This window comes from Chenopodium quinoa, unplaced genomic scaffold (assembly GCF_001683475.1).
Source record: "Chenopodium quinoa cultivar QQ74 unplaced genomic scaffold, ASM168347v1, whole genome shotgun sequence".
NCBI classification, from domain to species: Eukaryota; Viridiplantae; Streptophyta; class Magnoliopsida; order Caryophyllales; family Amaranthaceae; genus Chenopodium; species Chenopodium quinoa.
Genome location: NW_018745684.1, coordinates 1,903,808 through 1,926,073, shown reverse-complemented (window position 1 = coordinate 1,926,073; position 22,266 = coordinate 1,903,808). Strand labels below are relative to the sequence as shown.

The following is a 22,266-nucleotide window of genomic DNA, read 5'->3' as shown; positions in this document are numbered from 1 at the left end:
CTCTCTTTTGTACATATAGGAGATTGCGGAATTCACGTCTTCAGGAGGATGTCAAAATGAGAATTCCTCGGGTAGTTCTTGATATTTGACCAACAGATACCTCTTGAAGCTTTGTTTCAGGTTTTTACCTGCTCACCAAGGTAATACGGTCAAAAAAATTGAGAAAATCACGAGTCTTTATTCCAATATCTTCACACATAAGACAGAAGCTTGTTCATGTTACCTTTAGGTTGGAAGAATGATATGTCATTTGAAAGATTTGACCGAACTACTTCCACAAGATCTTTCCCTGACAACATTTTGGAACAAGCTCAGGGAACATTTAGAAACTGTAAACACATCTGCTTAAAGTTGCCTGCTTTCCTTACCAGTTATACGCTTTTCTCCAACATTGGTATTTATCAATAAAGGATTTATCGTAATTTCCTTCATCTGCGAAGGCATAACCCCGGATATCAGAAGATAGTATATGGCAACAACAGCAATAAGAGTTGCATCAAGCTTCTAAAAATATTGAATTTATACGAAGGAAATTCTTAAACCTTGGCAAAAAGAGCCTTTGATAGCTCCAAGGGATCAATACATGACGGGCCTGAATTAAATGCAGGAATGTACTTGCCATTCTGATATCCAGCTAGGAAGTGAAAAGCAGCTTGACCTGGAGAAAGCTTTGAAATAGCAGGAAGGACTCTGGAGCTGATTACAAAAGGAAAAGGCATCCAAAAAAAAGATCTATTCATCAGAAAATTTTGGAAGTTGTTTTCAACGACAATATGGAAAAAATATCTTTGATAAGTAAACACAGAAGAAGTCTATGGATTTATTTCCTCTACTACAACAAAGCCTGTAGGCTGTAGCCTACGAATTAACAAAGCAAACTCAGCTGTTGTACAGAGACTGACTTTGACGTTCACACAAGGCCAGAAGCAATATCAGGGACATGAACTCAACACTCTTCCCCAATGAGAATAGCGCACTTGGGACATTGGAGAAATCTAAACGGTCAAAATGTCAAATACACACTGTTGGGGCAAAGGCACATTTCATCATAGGTTGTATGTGTAATTGTGAATCAAATGGCACTCGACTAATTTCTATGAAATATTTTGTTGTATCAGTTAGAATTTTTAGTTTGAGGATAAGAATATGGAAGGAACATGTAGCCATGAAACGTAACAGAAACACAGCAGCAATAAAATGATTTCTTTACCTATCAGAACATGCAAGGATAATAGCAGCAGGCAATTTGTACAAGCTTGGTGTGTCAGGGTTGGAAATTTTGGCTCGGAAAAAGGGTGCAACACCTTGAGGAGCAAGGATAACACCTGGATCTGCAGACACCAACAGATCTGAAGAGCTCTGAATAATGTCTTCTGGTGCGAACAAGAGTACTACTGATTCTCCCAGCTCCACAATCCTGTATTTGTATAAAATTGAGCAATCACAAAACTTACATTTCAAACACTTTGAAAGCCAATGGAAGCAGAACAGTTTACCGAGCTGCCAGTGGGATGCCTCCTCGAGCTGCTAATATAGGTTCTGATAAAGCTGCCAAACTTCGTTTGACTCCATTTGCATCAGCAAATGCTTTACCACATAAAATAAGAGAAGAACGCTCAGTGTCAGCAGCTAGAAACCCCATACTTCCTTTAGAACCAAGACCAATTGCACTCTCTATTGCTTCAGTACTGCAGAGACAAGAGTAAGAATTGAACAGTTTTGGAAACTCATTACATCAAAACTAATGGAGGGAAACTAGCTAGAACTGCCCTTATTTTCAAATTTAGTTTTTTTTATTAACAGAAAATAATCCCTCAAACTACAGGCAGTCATTCACATATATTCCACTATTATACATCACAACATCAGTAGACCAATTCATAAATTCCACGTGGAATGCTCTAACTAATTAAGTCTATATCAACACACCTTATAGAGGAAGCAACATAAGTTGTTACAGGACAGGTATCATGTGAAACTGCACGAATTGAGGCACTCCAAAGAACATTTGATAGTGAGAGTATAGCTGATGGACTATCACTTATCACACGGACTTTTGCAGAACACCTCGATGATGATCCAACAGCTCCATCGTGAATAAAAATGTTTGAGATTGATGACAAATGACTAGCGACCTAAATCTCATTTCAACAAACAAAAGACTAAAATCAAAACCTGACCATTAATATGCCATCCACTTAACATTCTAAGTTGGATATTTCATTTAAACAATGTGATGATAATATAATTCATAATCGCAATAAAAGAGAGAGAAAATCCAGTTAGCTGTAAAAGATTCACACATGCCTGTTTCAGCAATTTACTGAACTGTGCCTTCGAAATTTCTGAACATTCTCCAGTCACAGTTCCCCTGACATGAATCGGGAGCCCTGATAGAGACTCTGCAAAGATGAAATGAAAGCAGAAGCTTCTGAGCTATTATGCTAAAAACATGGGGAAGGAAAATAAGGGGCAACAATTTGATACCTGTAATGGTTGCACCTTTCTGCTTTAGTTCAAATGTATTCAAGTTCAGAAAAAACTTGTCTTCCACAATTACACCTCTTGCAGCCAAAGCTGACTGCAGGCCATACGCTCCGGGGTCTCTCTTCAGGGAATATAAGAAGAAAAAAAATGGGGTAAAGGAAACATTTCAGGGGGTACAAGAACAAACAACATGGTCTAAAATGAAGGAGATGTATCAAAAGTTACATAACCCAAACGCTTCTTACAATTATAACAAACATGCCAATACGTGCAAATTAAAGTTGTGTGATTGCCTCCTCTTAAGATAAAAATAACTTCAATAAGTAAAACCATGTATCCTACTGGCAATTGTAATCCTTTATATTAATCAATCCTCATCACTCACTACCTGAACAAATACACATTCTTGCCCATGATTCATTTGTGGGAGCTCCACCCATCTTTGATAGCAGTTTCAACACAAGTCACAGACTTTGATTGCAATTCAACTAATTCCTCCAAATACAGTGGCATAAAGAGCCAAGGGAATAAAGCTGACCTACAAACTTACCAAAACTTTTTTACAACCTTGAAAAATTTGTGATCATTTGGTTGATTATGAGGTATTCTGAGTAAAAATCTAGATATTTGCAACAGAAGAAAGACCAGTTCCCAAGTGCCTAACATAATCCACCCATGAGCTAAGAGGGTGGTGCCAACTTCCACCCATTATCCCAAAATCCATACTCCGTATATATAATAATCTGCGTACATTATGGTTCTATACTTCTACATTACTCAACACTTCATTTCGCCTCAAGTACTCATGTCAAATCCTCGACACTCCAACATGGGTATAGACACTACAACCCTTCATATTGGGCCAAAAACATACAAAATTTTCACAAATTAATCTCGGAGTAACATACATATCAAAATTTTCAGGTATAGTTTCCCTTTTCAGTCCAATTTGTAAAAATAAATTGGCAAATCAAAACTTCAACAATAGTAATATTGAGAAAGGAAAATTTACACGGTAAGGTCTGTGATGCAAGCTAATTGGTGACGGAGCTTCCGGAGAAAACAAGTACCTGCTCAAATGTTAGCAGAAACAGAGAAAACCCCAGAAAAAAATTTGAAGAGACGAAAGAAAAACAGGAAAAGATAGATAGAGTAAGAGAAAAACTCGCCGGAAGTTGCGGTACAGTGACATTATCGTCTTCTTCCTCTATATTTTTCCGGTATATCTTACGTTTTCCGGCGACGCCAATGGTTAATTACCAGTCACTACCGCTTCCCTGTCCAAACCACCCGCAAGCAAGAAATGTTGGTTCTTTTTTTTTTTTTTTTTTTTTTTTTTTTTTTTTATCGCACGTCATTTTCGTAAATAAATCAATACTTCATAACTTGTTTCTTAAAGTGGGTGCGCAGTGATAACGACCGGATAAAGCTGTTGAGTTATTTATCTAAATACTCCCTCCATTCTTTTATAAGACATCTGAAGAAATGATTAATAAAAGGCGAACTAACACATGAATGAGACGGTTTTGGATATTATATAGGCCTAAGGGCTCTTTGACAACTCCAGAAAGCACCTCGATGCCTAATCTTAACGAGTCCAAAAATGTTATCAGAAAGCTGAATTTAAGGGCTATAATACATGAAATTGGACCCCTCTTTGGAGATTCAGAGAGTCTTGCATCAAAAACTTAAGTGATGCCAGGAGTGTGCATCCTAGATTCATATAATGTAGTGTGGATGTGGACCCATATATGGCCATTAGTCAATCACATAAAGCCCCATGATTTCCCTTAAGTTGATGAAACGAGAAATGTACATAATCGGCTAAATTGTTCCAAACTTTCAACTACCTGAATGGCCTCCTAGGGCCTTATGGGGCTTGTGGAAAATATCTTGTCATTTTTTCTTTCCGTGTTCGAACAAGTAGAAAATTGTCTAAAATTAAGGTTATAAGCCACGCTTTTAGGCCAATTTCGAGAAAATTTTTCCTATGGAGGTGCCCCTAGGGTATAAAATTTTTCCTATGTTGGATTTCCAAGAAAAAAGAAAAAAAAACAAAGTTTTGTTTGCAATTGTCACTAGTTTCGACGATATTATCAATTTGATATCAATGTGTTTGCTGATGATTAAGGCGCAGGAATATGTTTTATACTCTATTAATTTCTGTAAAAACAAAGTAACCGCAATAACAATGACAAAGTAACCCCTACTCTCGTGGTTTAAATAAATGAAACGTTTTTCTTGTACACATATGCCAATGCAATACTTTGACTGATAATATCTTTGATTATCAATAAGTAAAAATTATAACAATGAAATATTAATAAACTATTCGATGAGACGATTCCAATTAATAACCACAAGACTATATTTATTCTTATGTATAAATCACAAACATTAGTCAAAGTGAATTAGATAAATAGTGCAAAAAGTCAAAATGTTTTATTTATTTAAACACGAATGAGTATTATATTGACAAAATAACCCTTATTATTATTTTTATTTTATTTTGAATAGACAAAATAACCCTTATTATACTCATTGAGTAACCCTCAAATAATAAACAAAGTAACTCATACAACACTGACATAACAACCTCTAATTCTCTTTTTCATAAAATTTATATAAATTCTTTCGAATGGCTTCCTTCCAGCCAACCTCCGAACCCCTTTGAAACGACTGATCAGCAAGCAAGATCCAATAAAAAACCTAATCGGAAAATCACTCATTTGTTTTTGGGAAAGAATCTGATAACATGGAGAAATATATGGAGATAGAGAATGCTGAAATACAGAACTTGTTTCAACCCAGCAATAGCGAAGCTAATAGGGGAAATCTCAACCCTCCTGTTCTACAAAATGGTTCACAACAAAAATCCTTTAGGGATTTGATAAGAGACACTCAATTGGAGGATCAAGCTGTTACTGTTGACCATTTTGATTTGGATGATGACATGGATGTCTCTGATGATGATGAAGCGCCAGCAGATGTAATTGATAGTGAAAGATGCCCTGTTATCTTGCTATCCAAGGAGGAGAAGAAAGCCATGCGCAAGCCTTTGAGGCATACCTTAATTATCAGAATGTTTGATGCTACATGGGTCTAATCAAATGTCTGAAGGGAAAATGGCAACACAAGGGAGACTTGAACCTTACTGACATAGGGTGTAAGTACTTCATAGCAAGATTTAACAATGTTGATGATTACAACTATGTTCTCACTCGGGGTCCATGGTTGATTGATGATAAGTATCTCACGATTAGAAAATGGACACCAAACTTTATCCGAGGAAGCTTCCATTAGTGTCCTTACAGCTTGGGTGAGAATTCCCAATCTTGCTGTCGAATATTTTGACAAAGATTTCTTAAGAAAAATAGGAGCAAAGATTGGTAAGGTAATTAGAGTTGATAGCTCAACAACCTATGCGGAGATGGGTCAATTTACACTGTTGAGTGTTGAGATTGATTTATCTAAACCTTTGTTGGCCAAATTTTGGCTTAAAGATAAATTCTGGAGGATAGAATATGAAGGCATTAAGATGATATGCTACAAATGTGGAAAGCTTGGGCACTTGGAGGAACATTGTGAATCAAATCATCCGAATGAAGAGATGGCAGTTGATAAGACTAACGAGCAATCCATTGTCAAAAATCAGGTGAAAAAGCCTCCAGAGCAGAGACCTGAAGAGGTGGATGACTTTGGCTCGTGGATGCTTGTGAAAAAACCAGTGCGCAAGAAAAATGCCAGGCCGGAAAAGACAGCTCAGGTGGCCGGAAAAAATGGTGGTACTAATTCGAAGGAAGATCCCCAACCTAAGGTCAAAAGTAATCCCGTGAATCAAGTAGCAGCTAGCGGGTCGGGCTCAAGATTTGGGGAGCTAATTCAGGAAGGGAATTATGATGATATCAACCAAGAAAGGAATATCTTGAATCAAGCTAATCAAGGTGCTATTCTTAAGGAAACAGGGGAGAAAGATAAGGAAACAAATTTGTCTCCTATAAATTTTCATACTTCCCATATATAAATTTGTTACAGTAAATCTAGGAGATAATTCCCAAAATCCTTTTGATAAGATTTCAAAAAATATTCCCTTTTCTTTTGGTAAAGATAATCAAGGAAAAAAGATTTGGACTCCATCCAAAAATAACAATAAGGATTCTCAAAAAAGTCAGCAGTCTTTGACCAGGTAATCGACTTTGCCTCTAAACCCTACGAGAGAAGTGATTAAAGAATCCCCTAACACTGGAAAAGTAAACGTTACTAGCGGCCTTTTTGAGAGTTCGAAATAAGGAGCATCAGAAGCTATCACAGATTGTCAAGAAGTTGTTCAACTAACTGATATTACCAATGAACAATCACATATTTCCCCCACCTTCGAATGTGACTCTTCTAGAGATTCCCCCGATGAAAACACTATGTGTTGGACAGCTAATGGAGGTCCTATACATGGACTCTTGGGTGGAACCGATTCCGAAGTCAATGGAGTTAGTGGTCACCCTACAAATTCCCAATGAAATTAATCGTTTAATCCGATTAAGATCAGATGCTTATTTAAGTTCTCTCACTTCCATTCCTGTTTCTATGGGAGATACATTTCCAAATTTAGCCCCAAACTCTACTCCGATATCATGCATGGTTTGGAACGTGCAAGGAGCTGGAAATCGAGCCTCTGTTACGGCTCTAAAGGAAGTGGTTCGTGCAAACAAGCCTTGTGTTTTAGCTTTAGTTGAAACCCATATGGGTGGCTAACAAGCTGAAAATATTGCTAACATCATTAATTATCAAGGGCATACTAGGGTGGATGCTCAAGGCTTTAGTGGTGGTATTTGGATTTTTTGGAGGATGAATTTAGTAACAGTTGAGCCAATTATTAAGCATGGTCAGCATATATCCATGTAGATTAAGAGGGTTGGTGAGGAGCCATGGTACTTCTCGGCTGTTTATGTTAGCCCAGATCTAGTCAAACGCATTGATTTATGGAGAGAGCTCAAGGATTTTGCTGCTTCACATAATAAACCTTGGATTCTTGTCGGTGATTTTAATGACACTCGTTTCTCTTGGGAAAGGAGTTCAAGTTGTGCTGAAAATTCGAGGAGATCTGCGAGATTTAATGAATGGGTTGAAGATATGGGTCTCTTAGAAGTGGAATTTAGTGGCCCTTCTCATACTTGGGCTCGGGGTAATAACATCAATACAAGAGTTAGTGCTAGATTGGATCGTGCGCTATGTAATGGTGATTGGAGCTTGGGATTTGCTGATGTGACTTCTAAAGTTCTTCCAGCAGTTCAATCAGACCACTGCCCCATCCTAATATCACCAAACGGCTTTGCCCCGGTTTCATCAATTAACAAGCCCTTTAGATTTCAAGCGGCATTGGATGACACATGAAAATTTCAGATCGTATATTGAAGAAAAATGGGATAAACAAGCTCCTTTAGTCCCTCACTTGGGAAAAATTACGAATGATCTCCAAGAGTGGAACCAACTGGTTTTCCTCAATACTTTCAAGAAAAAAAGAAACCTGTTGGCAAGAATAGCAGGGGTTCAAAAATGCCTAGCACAACAAAAATCGAGAGATTTAATAAATTAGAAGCAAAGATGCGGCTTGAGCTTGATGAGGTTCTTGGACAAGAAGAACTATTGTGGTATCAAAAATCGAGAGTCGAATGGATACGTGATGGTGATAGAAACACTACCTTATTTCACTTAAGCACTATTGCATGTAGATGGAGAAATAAAATTTCAGCAATCAAAGAGAGTGTCGATGGTGATTGGTTGCATGACAGAGAGGCAGTACAAGAAAATATTGTGATGTACTTACAGAATTTGCTTACACAAGACGAGGATGTTACCCCAACTGAGCTCCCATCCGATTTTTTCCCTGAATTCACCACTAGGGATTGGGAATTTTTGTCTCGCCTTTTCTCTAAGTGTGAAATCGAGAGGGTCATTAAGAATATGGGTGCTTTGAAAGCACCCGGTCTAAACGGTTATCAGGCGCTCTTCTTTCAAAAGCATTGGGATATCATGGCTAAAAATGTTTATAAGGTTGCTTTGGATGTTCTAGCAGGGAAGGGAATTCCAGAAAATTTAAATGACACCTTTCTAGTGCTTATACCAAAAGTCGACTCTCCGGAACTTGCTTCGCAATTTAGGCTGATTAGCCTTTGCAACGTAATTTATAAAGTCATCACTAAAGCAATTGTTAATCGTATCAAACCAATGATGCCTCATCTCACCTCTTGTAAGCAGACAAGTTTTGTGCCAGGTAGACAAATCACCGACAACACAATTATCGTCCAAGAAGTCCTACACACCATGAAGAACAAAACTGGAAAAGTTGGTTTTTTGGCTATCAAAATTGACTTCAAAAAAGCATATGACCGGCTTCGTTGGGACTTCATTCATGACACCTTGCTTGAAATCCGATTCCCCCCCCTTGTTATCATTGAAGTCATCATGGAGTGCATTACTACATCTTCCATGCGTGAGCTATGGGATGGTGAAACAACAAGAGTTTTTAAGCTGGGAAGAGGTATCCGTCAAGGTGATCCCTTATCACCTTATTTATTTGTTCTTTGTATGGAAAGGTGACAGGCTAAAGTCGTATCACCTAATCAAAAGAATTACCTAAGTCCTCTAGCTAAAGCAGATAGGGAAGTAGGGTCGAATTCACAGGGAAACAAGTCTTTCTATTCCTAAATAATTAAAATAATCTAGATTATCAAGTAACCAAATTATTTTTATGGGAATTAAACTAAGGAGAATAATTAAAATAAAGCAAATTAAATAAGGGAGAAATCAATAAATCAAAGCCTAGGGTACAGGTTCACCAATTAATAATATTCCAGGGTAAAACACAACAATTAATTATCAATACATCAATTAATCAAATTATAAAGGGCTTTCACTACGTATTACAATCACAGAATTAATCTACCCGGTATTAAATCGCATCTCTCGAATCTTGACTTAACCATTTATAAATTAACATGCTTATTGAAACTAAGCCTAAACATCCATTCTCATCTCTCGAATCTCGAATCAATATTGCATAACTCATACCAGGCCTAATCTAATTGCATAGCATTAAATCAATCAATGGGAAATCAACCAAAGCATTAACAGTCAACAATAGTAAATTACCACTTCATATTATTTATGGATCCCCACAACTCTATAAATAAAACTACTCATACATATTTAAATCTAAATTAAGCAAAGCCAATAAACAAAACATAATTAATCAAAGAAATTAAATTAGTAAAAATAAAAGGGGAAGAAATTGTTACCAAAATAAACGGAAATAATGAATTGCATAAAACACAAAGTGTAGAGAGAGAAAACAAGAGTATTAACCAAAAGCTTAAACTAAAATCTGGAAATTAACCAATGGAAGACGTCCTCGTCCCTTGCTTAGAAAAGCGTATTTATACTTAAGCTAGAAATCCTAAACTTAAACGAAAATTAAAAGTCGCAAAACATTCTTCAAAAAAACGCGCCTTTTTGATAAGGGAACCTCTGCTCGTGCCCAGTCGGGCGCCTCCGAGCAGAGAGCTGCTCTCTTCCTTCTTCCTCGCCCGACCGGGCGTGCCACAGGGCGAGGGCCTTCCCGGTCGGGCAAGCACTCGGGCAAACATGGACTTCGGTTGGGCCACTTTCTTGGCCCAATTCTGGGTTTCCACCTTGGGTCTTGAATACTTGGTCCACTGCCTCGGTCTCTTCTTTGCCGAGCCCTTAATCACCGATTTGATGACTCTAACCGGTCTTGGGCTACGAAATATGGTCATATTTCTCCAATGCTCGTAGTGGCTTATCATAAATCTGGGAAAATGCTCGAAATATGCAATATCCTATAAAATAATACCAAAACTACGAAAACACTAGAAAACACATATTAGTAATAAAAGTGGAAACCTATATAAAAAGAGCAAAACATACTCCTAAATATGACCAAGGGACGGGGGTAAAACAATATATAAAATGAACATATCAAAAGGCTCAACCAAATTATTGAGGAATCCATTATTAATAATAAACGGAAACCTATTTATGCAAGTCGCAAGGGGCTAAAATTATCAAATTTGTGTTTTGCGGATGACATTGTTCTCTTCACGGAAGCCTTGGTAGAGCAGGTTGGAATTATTCATGATTGCTTGGCTCGCTTCTGTGGTGTCTTTGGCCAGAAGATTAGTTATGCCAAGTCCTGCACTTTTTTCTCCAATAATATGCTTCCTGATAATAAAAATATGGTCTTTACATCCTTGGGAATTGCTGAAACGGATGACTTTGGTACCTACCTTTGTATGCCAACGATTACTAGCAGAGTAACGAGAGATACATTTGCTTATTTATGTGAAAAAATTGACAGGCGACTTTCGGGGTGGAAGTCAAAATTTTTATCTCTTGCTGGAAGGATAACGTTAGCTAAGTTGACCTTAAACACCATGAGTACTTATGCAATGCAGACTGCTAAAATTCCTAGGGGAATTTGTGATGAAATTGATAAAAGAACTTGTCGCTTTATTTGGGGTGGAAGTGAAGAACAACGAAGGATCCATCTCTTATCTTGGGACAAGCTTCAACTACCCAAGGATCAGGGAGGCCTCGGGATGCGATCTTTGAGGAATGTTAACTCTGCCTTCTTGACCAAATTAGGGTGAATAGTCCTTACGGAGCCTCACTCTTTATGGTCGACTGTTTTGCGTGCCAAATATTGTAAAGGGAGGTGTGACTTAGATATGTTTGAACCAAGGTCAAATATGTCTAACGTATGGAGGGGGATAATAGAAAATGCAACATATATGTATGAAGGTGCGAGGGTAGCTGTCAATAATGGAGCAAGCACTCTATTTTGGGATCATAGGTGGGTGGGAAATCACACTCTAAGAAGCCTTGCTATTGATATCATACCCCAAGAAATTGAAGGTGCTACAGTCGGTGAAATGTGGGATAATAACCTGGGTTGGAGGTGGGAAGCTTTCGCAGACTTGTTACCTGGCGAGATCATTTAGCAAATAGATGCTTATATTATCCAAGCTGACTCGAGTGTTGGTGACCTGCTTTATTGGGATGGTTCAACAAAGGGGCGTTTCACAATCAAATCAGCTATGAGGATCATTCGAAAGGAGGAAGAAGTTCCAGTTGATGGTAGTTGGGAGCTTGCCTGGAAATTACGGGTGCCTCAAAGAATACGAGTGTTTATTTGGTTGGTATTACACGACCGTATAATGACAAATGCAAATAGATTCAAAAGAAATCTCATGGATGATCCTCGATGTAAGCTTTGCAATATTCATGATGAATACCACCCTTCACCATCTCAGGGATTGCAAGATGGCTAGGGATATCTGGAAGCAAATTGGTGGTCCTGCTAGCATTAGAAGCAGGGCACTTTACAACAATGGGTTATTAGAACATCAAAATTCAGGTAAGAAATGATTATTCTCCTGAATTTTAGCCCACTTATTTTGCTATTGTTTGTTGGTGGATTGAAAGTGGAGAAACAACATTATTTTTGATAGAACTCAAGAAAATCCAACTGATGTTAGCCAATTCTTACTCGCTAGATTTGAAGAGGCATGGCGTGTACTAGGGGATGGGGAGAGTAATGCTAGCTCAATACCAGGGAGAAGGAGTGAAGCTTTCATCAAGTGGCTTGCCCCTCCACAAGGTTGGCTAGCTCTGAACTCAGATGGTGCTACGAAGGGTGCCCCTGGCCTAGCCGGAGGGGGTGGGGTTATAAGAGATTGCACGGGAAAGTTGTTGTATGCCTTCTCAATTAAACTTGGGGCAAGTAATGCCTATATGGCTGAAGCCCTTGCTATTCATTATGGGTTGGAATTGGCTGTTAGACTGAAGCCTCTAAACCTACAGGTGGAAATAGATAGCCAGGCCTTAGTAAGGGCCTTGAATGGTACAAGCAACTATGGAGGCGAAAGTGTGCACATTGTCAACAGATGTAAAGAGATGCTAGAAGATACAAAGTGGGAAGTGCAAGTCCATCACATTTATAGAGAAGCAAATAGAGCCGTGGATTGACTAGAAAATCAAGGCGTAAATTAGAACAATAAGATCGAGTTGATTCAAGTCCCCCCACTACCGGGTCGAATTTTGTATGATGATGTTGTTAGCGTGGCTATGCCACATTTAGTTCCGCCTTAATATTTTTTTTCTTGTTTTCTTTGGAGCCTAGCTCCTCGTTCGCAAAAAAAAAAAAAAAAAAAAAAAAAAAAAAAAAAACTCTGATATAACAACCTCTATAACCGTAACAAAATAATTCCTATAACACTAACCAATAGTCCTTAATTTTAAAATTCGATCCCGAAAAAGAAAAGGCAATCTAATAGCGGGAAAAGTTTGACCGACATGTAAACCATTCGCCGTAGAAGGAATGGACCGCTGACGCAAAAGTCAGTAGCACGCCCACATCACTTGTCACTATTCTCCTCAAACCCCGAATCACACCTACCCTTTTTACTCACCTCCTCCTTCAATAAATTCATTCACAAACTACAATTTCCAAACAAACCCATTCTTTACATATTCCACCTCAAAGACAGTATCACAGAACTCTCTAATGGCGGAGGATAGAGAAAATCAGAATAAAAATGGAGATACAACAACAACAAGAATATTAGTAGGATACGCATTACCTCCAAAGAAAGTTGACAGCATCTTGAACCCATCTTTACTCACTTACGCCAAGAACCATGGTGTTGATTTCATCCCAATTGATGTCAATCAACCTTTGATTCATCAAGGTCCATTTGATTGCGTTCTTCACAAGATTTACGACGATGATTGGAGTCGTCAATTACTCGATTTCGCTTCGAAAAACCCTAGTATTCCAGTTATTGATTCTCCCACCGCAATTCAGCGTCTTCATGATCGGATTTCGATGCTTGAAGCCGTCAAAAATCTTGTAATTCCGTCGTCTACGGCGGAGATGGCGCCGAGTGTGGGGATTCCGAAGCAGGTTTTGTTGATGGATGAAGATGAGATTGAGAATCTGGGTTTGAAATTTCCGGTGATTGCGAAACCAGTGGTTGCGAATGGAAGCATTAAATCTCATCAAATGTCACTGGTTTTTAATTCAAATGGATTGAAGAAGTTGAAGAATCAAACCCCAATTGTTCTTCAGGAGTTTGTTAATCATGGCGGAATTTTGTTTAAGGTTTATGTTGCTGGGAAGAATGTTAGGTGTGTTCAAAGGAAATCGCTTCCAGATTTTGATGTAACAGCTGATCATTTTGAGGATGAAGGTGTAATGCCGTTTTCGCAGATTTCGAATTTGCCAACGACTGAAAAACAACTGCAGGTTGATAATGTTGCTATGCCTCCTATGGAGTTTGTCAATGGATTGGCTAGTGCGATGAGAGAGGGTGCACAGCTTAATTTGTTTAATTTTGATCTGATTCGAGACGGGTCCGAATCGAGTGGTGTCAAGTACTTGATCATTGATATTAATTACTTCCCGGGTTATGCTAAGTTGCCGGAGTTTGAAGCTATGTTGACTCATTTCTTTTTGGATGTTGTTAACAGCAGTCGTTCCGGTGTCTGAAAAGGCTTGAGATGGTGCTGCTGTATGATAAAATGATGCTGTAACATTGTTCTGCATTCCAATGTTTAGCATGTAACTTGTTCAATTTTGCTTACTGTCCTGTGTAGTTTTGTTGAAATCACATAAATGAAATGCATTTTGTTTTTGTCCCTTTTTCTAACAAGTCTTTGTTTAATGTTATTGCGAGTATCCCATACATAACACAGTTTTACTATTTATGTGTGTGAGACTAATATCGTGTATTTACATTTACTTTTCACCTGTCTCTTCTTGTGTGTGAGACTGATCAATATTGGACATTAGCTCAGACTTTCTTGTTTCTCCTCGGGTATATTGCCAGTTTAGCCAGAATGTTTTGGTGCAATGTTAATGTTCTACCCTACTAATCATGGAAGAAACCCTTCATTGCATTTTCGTTTCAGTCTTAGGTTGTTTCGAGTACTTAGGCAGGATTGACCCATAATGTATCACAAATTTGCAATCTTCTCTTCTGAATTCTGACAATACTGATACATACTTAATTCTAGTCCATCATGGTTATGTTTGGGGATGTCACCCACCATAAAGGAGGCCAAGTAGAATGTAGCTTAAGCTGCTAACCTAGACAATGCAGCAGCATTGAAGATAAGTGTCCTGTTTGAGATTTTTGATTGTGAATTGTCACACACTATCTATGATCATTAGTGACTTCCATGGTGATTAGACCAATTGGTGGCCTTTGATGTTTCCTGATTCCTGTCACTTCCTGTTATTCTGTTTTATCATTAAATTGTAAAGATGTATTGATAACATATGTATCCCATTTTTTCCAGTGTCATCTTATTAAAGTATATAGTCAGATTAACCTCAGGTAGCAAGCTTGATGTCCTGATATTTCTTATAGTTTATTGTTGAAAATAGTTCAAGGGGTCATCGTTCAAGGATGGAACCTTAGAATTTTACTTCTTCATGGAACACATGTGAAAGATTATGATATCCTGTGGTTAGTTATGCGAGAAAAGCAAACATCTAACCGATGCCCTGTAACTAATAACAGGCCAGGGTCTTAAGTGGGTGTCGGCTTTGTCCGCTGATAACTTCCCTTACTTATTATCAGTAACTGAGCAATGTCTTTGCTTATATAAGCATTTTGGGTAAATGCTATCTTGCTATCAGCAGCAATAAATTTGTAAGCCATTCTTCTTAATCCTTTCTTCTTGTGACACTGCCTTTCTCAATTCTGGCTGTGACTACTGTGAACCATATCATCTGCAGATAGGAGAATAATATTTTTTATGAAATGTTTCACTCTTTTTTAGTGAATGGTGGAGTCCATACAATAAATATATATAATCCGTGTGCTTTGATTGTAAGTTGAATTTGTTAGCCCCTCTCTTCTTTTTGACATCATTTTCAGGACTCGGATTGTGCTAGGCATCTACGGTATTTGATGTGTACCAACTTCATGCGACCTTGGTAACGTACATTGGTAAAGTCCTTAACATTTGGAGCATCATCATGCAGACTGATTACTTGGAAATAGTAGGTAAGAAGTTGGTTGCTTAAGCAGGGTCAACGCTGAAATAGTGTACCTACTGCTATAATATGATCAAATAGCTTGTATATGAGTAATTACTTGCCTCTTTGTCAAGATATTGGACCTTGAAAGTTAGCTTGTAGTATCTTTTTCATTAATGATAAAAATGTAGCTTTATTACTATTTTTCATATTCTAGAAATAAATTGGAAGTCGACAAAGAGGGATGCCTAGGAAAGTCATTTTCTTGCTGGCTGCTGTAACACCATAAGAAAAATAGTCTTACCTAATGGTTAACAAATTGTTTTGACTTTTCTCTTTTATAAGAACTCAGAAGGTATATGGAGTTATCAGTCAGTTAAGCCAGAATATAACTAGTATTTTTTGAGGCTCGCTTTATGCTCATTTGGTAATGTAACTTTCATGTGGAATATTGCTCTCTGTTTAAATTTTAATTGGGGTGGAAAAAGAGAAAATTCAATTTTGGCGCAATTGGAGATTGGTTAATATAACAAAATATGTTCTGTTTTAACGAGTCTTATTTGTTGATTGAAATGGACCTATGGCAAATTATTTCATGTACTTGGCTGGTAGTGCCTAGAATGATGCACCCAATCTAGCATATACCAATATGTGCCCATCCATGCCCTTGTGTGTGCACGAGCCGGCCACAGTATAGTCAGTATATGTTTTTGACCTGTTTCCATGTTATCTGGACACTGCTGCATTAGTAATGATGCACTGTGAATGCTTGATATTCTATATAACAGAAAAATGCTAATCTCAACAATATTGAAATCTGCAACCAGATAGATAGTACAACACAGAGGCCGGAATGAAGTGGCATAGCTTTTATACAAGAGTCTTCTTCCATCTGTATGATAGCAACTATATTTGTCCGGATGTAAAACTCAGATTACACTAATTTAAAAATCTTCTTTTGTAAAAATTATTCATCTCTGGATATATTTGACCAAAATTTACATTCTCTATGATGAGATAGGCCAGGAAGGGGAGGATGCTTGGCTGCCAATAATGAAACAGAAAACAGATATGAGCATGATCACATAATATATTAACAACCAATGGAGGTAATCATGCCGCAATCAAGGGGGAAAAGAAGAAAAAATTATCTGCAAAAGCTATAGTAAAGATAGAGCCTTACTCAATAATGTCTCTCCAGTAAGAGTGTGCAGCATCATCAATAAGGTCATTGGTCCAATCTGCAGCAGCTGCTTCAAAGGGAGTTGCAGTAGTTGTGGCTGAGGAAGGGTTTGATGCCATTATTGCATCACCCTTTTGGCTAATTAGCTTGCTGCAGTGGTCTGGTGAGGCCGGCACTAGACCAGGCATTAAACTGTCGGGTGTAAGAATTTCAACACCAGTTTGTTTACTGTCATGATATTCATTACTAGTATAACTCCTGTGGCGGCCATGCTTGAAATTTGGTTGAAATTGAGGAGTTGCTGGACTTTCAAGGCTGCTGGAAGCTAAAGGATTTGAAGGTGGGAACTGACTGCTGATAGCACCAGTAAGTCCGTTTACCATCTGGGAATTAGCCATTCTAAGTAGGTTATCGTTCAATTGGTTTTGGAAGGGCATGGTTGAATTACAAAGAAGACTTGTAATCTGAGAAGATACAGCAGGTGGATTGCTGCTGCTTGGGCTTAACACCTGCAGCATATTGTTTAGTATGTGGAATTTGGCGAGTTGGGTGGCATCAGAGTCTATCAACCTAAGAGTATCTTCCAAATTAGGAACTCCATTGCCTGTACTGTTGTTCATCATGAGACTGTTGCTGAGGTTGGCAGCCATGAGCAACTGAGGGAGGTTAGCTAGCAGATTCAGGTCTGTCCTCGGCCTGTGAGTCACAGGATCGATACCCATCTGCAGAAGCTTCTTTTTCAGGTGGGTGTTCCAGAAGTTTTTTATTTCGTTGTCTGTCCTCCCAGGAAGGTGGCTTGCTATTGCTGACCATCTGCAATCATCAGATAACAATACATATACATGCATTAGAACTTTAGAAGGTAACAGACACAATGCAGTAAATTTGCTGTTAACAGTAAAGAAAACATGTATGATGGTCATACTTGTTGCCAAGCACAGAGTGAAGGTTGATGATTGTTTGCTCCTCCTCATCAGTGAATTTTCCGCGTTTGATATCAGGGCGAAGGTAATTAGTCCAGCGAAGCCTGCAGCTCTTACCACAGCGGTTCAAGCCTGCCAGTTTAGGGAGAGCTCGCCAACTTCCATGGCCGTGTCTGTCAATGTAATCCACTAGCTTCTTATCTTCCTCTGGTGTCCATGGACCCTTCTTTAGACCACTTTCATCGCAGCACGGTGATCTCACCATCATTTATCCTTGTATATCAGTTCCTATTCCTGTGTCATCACATATAGAACTATTATCTAGAGCAAAATTTAAGCAATTAAAATCATTATCATATGTTATATACATGCACAAGTTTGTATAGTCTGATTATATGTTTGTACCAGCAGTTTCGATCCAGTAATTCGAGCTCAAATGTGTCTGAAGGCGGTGTTGAGGAGGGAAGATTTGAATGTGGAAATGGAGGACATAGAAGTAGATGGAGTTAAATTATAGCAATTGAATTTAGGAATCTTAATCTCTTTGCTATAGTGTAAGGAGGGTTTTTATAGGATGTATGTGTTGGCATATTTTATGGAAAATTGACTTTAATTTAATTGCCTTTACTTTAGTGTAATTAAGAAGCTTTCCTAGATATACTTTAAGCTTAGATGTATTCATCACAATTAAATTCCAATTTTGTCCTTGTTAGAAATTATTTTTTGGTAGTATATGAAGTAGACTATAGTTACTTAGGATAAAATCAAATTAGTTACCTAATCACCCAATTGTAGAGTTTAATTTCTATAAAATTAACTACTACTATGTGGTAGGGTAATGCTACTAATTATAATTTTGTGCATAAATTTAGTGTGTTATGTTACCTAATCACATGTTTTCTCCCTTTGAACATTATATCATGTTTTCTCCCCAATTCGGATTTGATAGCAGTCATTCTTACAAATTAATTAGATAATGATATTGACCCTAGGACTAATTATTATTTACTCCCACGACTAATTAAGTGATAATTGTTAATGAATTTCTAACAAATTAAATATTTGTGTCACAAAATAATCTTCTTTTCAACTCTTTTTAAGTGGTCAAGCCAGGAAACACTAAAAACTTAGTTAATGTTAAAGATATGTTGCATTGGCCTTCAAAAATTAATTATAGTACATTCACATAAATATTTGCGTAATGACTAATAAAACACGATTAAAGAAAATTATAACCAAATTTCTCTACGGAAAATTTGATACAAGGGAAGTATAGTGTTACTAATAAAATACACTTAAAGTAACAAATTAAATTTTGTTCTTAGAAAAATTACAATGACTTCATCCATGTATGAGGTGAGAATTTAATTTCTAAGGGGATAATAAAGAAGAAAGCCGGAAGGGGCAAGGGATAGATTGAAAGTCATAAGTTTGTTAGGAGGTGAAAACTAAAGAAGCGATAAGTCGATAAAAATAAGGATAAGGATAAAACCTATCTCTCGAAGAAAATGAATAAGTTAGTAAGGATATATAAGAGTAATTTAGATACAACTACTCATTTTTTTTTTATTCCCAGCGAATAAGCATGCGTCTTATCCTTGTTAACAATCACTAATTCTCTATGATTTTCACAATCTTTTATCCCTATTTTTTTTTTTGTTATGTCCAACGAGATATTAATATTAGGTATAAAACATGCTTTAGGCCGGATATACGATTCAATTTTTGACTTGGATAGGATAAGATACGTAAGATTAGTGTTAAGCAAATGCATGACTAAATGCGTAGTAAGTACTAGAACCACACGAAGATTTTGAAGCAGCGAAAATAGTAGAATGTGGAAATATGCATGCATGAAAACATGATTAAGGTGAAGCTTTACGCTGTCACCGTAGACTTTTGTCCTTGTTTATTTTTGGAGGGAGGTGTTTACTTAGATACGTGGCTGACGATTGATAGAGTCAAATACAGGACTGATTACTTTCTTCGTTTTTGGGCTACTTACGTACTCCATAATCCATGCGACTATACGAGTAAATATTTATTACGGAATGTCAAATAATATTTGATCTAATGGTAAGATTGTATCTTATTAAAAAAAAAAGAGATTATGTACATTGATTTAGTGTGAGATTATTTTATCTAAGAGTTTTTTTTTTTTTTTTTTTTTTAAATCTAAAAACATAAATTATAATGTTTTAATATGGAAAATAGTTTAATAATAATGCTTTTTTTTTCGTGTTACATATATTTGAATTTTCGCTTTAATTTTATCCCCTAAACCCTAATGTATTGATTTTGTATATTATCAATATATACACCACGGTAATTCGATCAACAGTAATAAAATTTCACTAGTATAATTGAAAAAAAAAAGAAAAAAGAAAAGGGAAGAAAATATATTGATGATAATAACTCATGCACAAGAGCTTGCTTGAGCCTAAAAGCAGCATTTAAAATCCAACAGAAAACAATAAAGCAGTAGGTAATCCTACAAATCACATCAAAAGATATACTTAATTACATTCTATTAATAATATAAATAATTTATACAAATTTTAGCTTGTAATTTGGTGTTCTTTTTGATCTCCAGTTGAACTACTATAAAATTTCAATTTACGACACAAATAAGATAAAATAAATAGTCTCTAACTGCTCCTTTAGTGTCGTTATTACACAGTTGATCTTCTTCTTACCAAACATTCACTTATCATTTTTGTTTGTTTATTACTATTATGTGCACCAATTGTTTAACCTTACTTCCATCTTTTCTGTATAATTTTTCAATCTATGACGCACATGTTACTCCATTTATTTTATTCTTTCTATATTGTGCCTTGCTTGTACAACTACTTAAGAGTCTTATAACAATGTTCATTGTTCACTTTATGGTACGGTGTGGCTGTCCACTAGACAAGTTAGATGTGCACCCGGCCGGTAGCACCGGTATGCACCCATGCACATTATGTGTCGAGCCGCTTGTGCGTATGTGTGTGTGAGCGGGTGAACCTACGTACTTACTATCACCCTAGAGATGATAATGGGTTGAATCTCGGTCGAATCTAGCGGAATAGACCCGGATTCGCGGTGTTTGATAGAACTTATACTTAGACAACTTAGTCACTTATATATGTTGTAGAGTTCAATATGTTAATTTTTAAAATTAGCCATTGAAAAGAGGCATATACAGAGATATTTATATTGACCGTTTAAATGCAAAGTGGATGCATGATTCCAATCACTCAAATGACCTCTCGGGTGTTGTGGGACCCGTGGAAAACACCTTGGCCTCTTCCATTTCTGGGTCCAGAAAATTCAAAATTTGTCTAAAATTAAAGGTTATAATTCACGCTTTTGGACTAATTTTGGAGGTTTTGGGATCCAGTGTCAAAAAATCCCGAGAATGTAGGGGATGCATTCTAGGATCATATAATTTTGTATGAAACCATATATGACCACAAGTCGGTCATAGAAAGGCCTGTGGTGGCCCTAAGTTAATTACGGGAGGCATGTACAAAAACAGCTAAATTGACGGTTTAAAGGAAAAATGGATGGTTCCAACCACCCAAATGCCTCCTAATGGTGTCGTGGAATCCGTGGGAAGAACCCCGACCACTTTTTAGGTTTTTGGATCCGATGTCAAAAAATCGTAGGATTGTAGGGGATGTGTATCGGGGTCATATAATGTTGTGAAATCATATATGTATGTAATCACTAGTCGGTCATATAAAATCGTCTGGTGGCCTTGAGTTATTGAAGTACAATGGGGCGTATGTTACAATAATGGGTAAATTGACAATTTAAAGACAATATGGACGTATACAGTATAACCACTATAGTGAATGTGTGGGTTCCCGCAAAGTCAAATTGGTTCTATATTTCGTTTTAGAGTTGTTGTGTATAAATGTGTGTGTTATATAATCGCCGTACATTATTAATAAATAATTGTAAATATTAATGGATAAAATTTTGCGTTGACAAATATAATAATGATGCTACGAGTAAGGAAGTATAGTTATTGGTTTTCACTAAAATATGAACGTAATTTTCTCAAACATTATCTTCACTCACCAAAAAAGGAGGAAAAAAAACACTAAGAAATTTGTGATGAAAAAGATCATTATTACTCAAATATAATGCATATTAGTATATATCTCATTATTGTTTGGGGTCAGCTTACAAACAATATAGGAGTACATCAGTACATGAGTATAAATTTATTATAAAATTTGTTGACGTATGCACCAAGAAAATCTTTGACTTAATGCGATATATAGTTGGACAACTCTAATAATTTAGCATAATAAAAATATGTAACTAGGTATAGTATATACATTGTATATTCTTATCATCATACGAGAATACTGATGAAATGAAAATTATAACAGGAATACTTATGCGAGATTAAACAAACCATAATAATTTTTTTTTAAGGGTAATGATATAAATGAAATTAATGTTGATATTGACTTTCAAGACTTTAATCAACTAAAGATACTAGTAGTTGATATCCTTAAAGAATGTTTATAAAGTGGAAGAGCTTCATCTTTTTTTTTTTTTTTTTTTTTTGACACAAAGCTCCATCTTTAGTAGTACCATTATTTATGTGAAAT

At 36.8% G+C, this 22,266-nt stretch overlaps 3 protein-coding genes across 3 annotated transcripts; 1 reads left to right on the top strand and 2 right to left on the bottom strand.

Annotated features, from left to right (window-relative positions):
* Nucleotides 1-51: 51 nt before the first annotated feature.
* Nucleotides 52-2,152, bottom strand: LOC110717521. Its single transcript, XM_021896244.1, has 7 exons — nucleotides 1,930-2,152; nucleotides 1,497-1,688; nucleotides 1,211-1,417; nucleotides 543-696; nucleotides 369-432; nucleotides 224-289; nucleotides 52-128 (listed from the first exon to the last, which is right to left on the bottom strand). The coding sequence occupies exons 2-7, from the start codon at nucleotides 1,640-1,642 to the stop codon at nucleotides 52-54; spliced, it is 714 nt and encodes a 237-aa protein (XP_021751936.1). The 5' UTR covers nucleotides 1,643-1,688; nucleotides 1,930-2,152.
* A 10,164-nt stretch (nucleotides 2,153-12,316) lies between these two features.
* Nucleotides 12,317-14,200, top strand: LOC110717936 (inositol-tetrakisphosphate 1-kinase 1-like). Its single transcript, XM_021896735.1, has one exon. The coding sequence runs from the start codon at nucleotides 13,067-13,069 to the stop codon at nucleotides 14,048-14,050; it is 984 nt and encodes a 327-aa protein (XP_021752427.1). The 5' UTR covers nucleotides 12,317-13,066; the 3' UTR covers nucleotides 14,051-14,200.
* A 2,129-nt stretch (nucleotides 14,201-16,329) lies between these two features.
* LOC110718102 (transcription factor MYB39-like) lies at nucleotides 16,330-18,261 on the bottom strand. Its single transcript, XM_021896900.1, has 4 exons — nucleotides 18,059-18,261; nucleotides 17,656-17,947; nucleotides 16,731-17,543; nucleotides 16,330-16,591 (listed from the first exon to the last, which is right to left on the bottom strand). The coding sequence occupies exons 2-4, from the start codon at nucleotides 17,919-17,921 to the stop codon at nucleotides 16,555-16,557; spliced, it is 1,116 nt and encodes a 371-aa protein (XP_021752592.1). The 5' UTR covers nucleotides 17,922-17,947; nucleotides 18,059-18,261; the 3' UTR covers nucleotides 16,330-16,554.
* Between the last annotated feature and the right edge of the window lie 4,005 nt (nucleotides 18,262-22,266).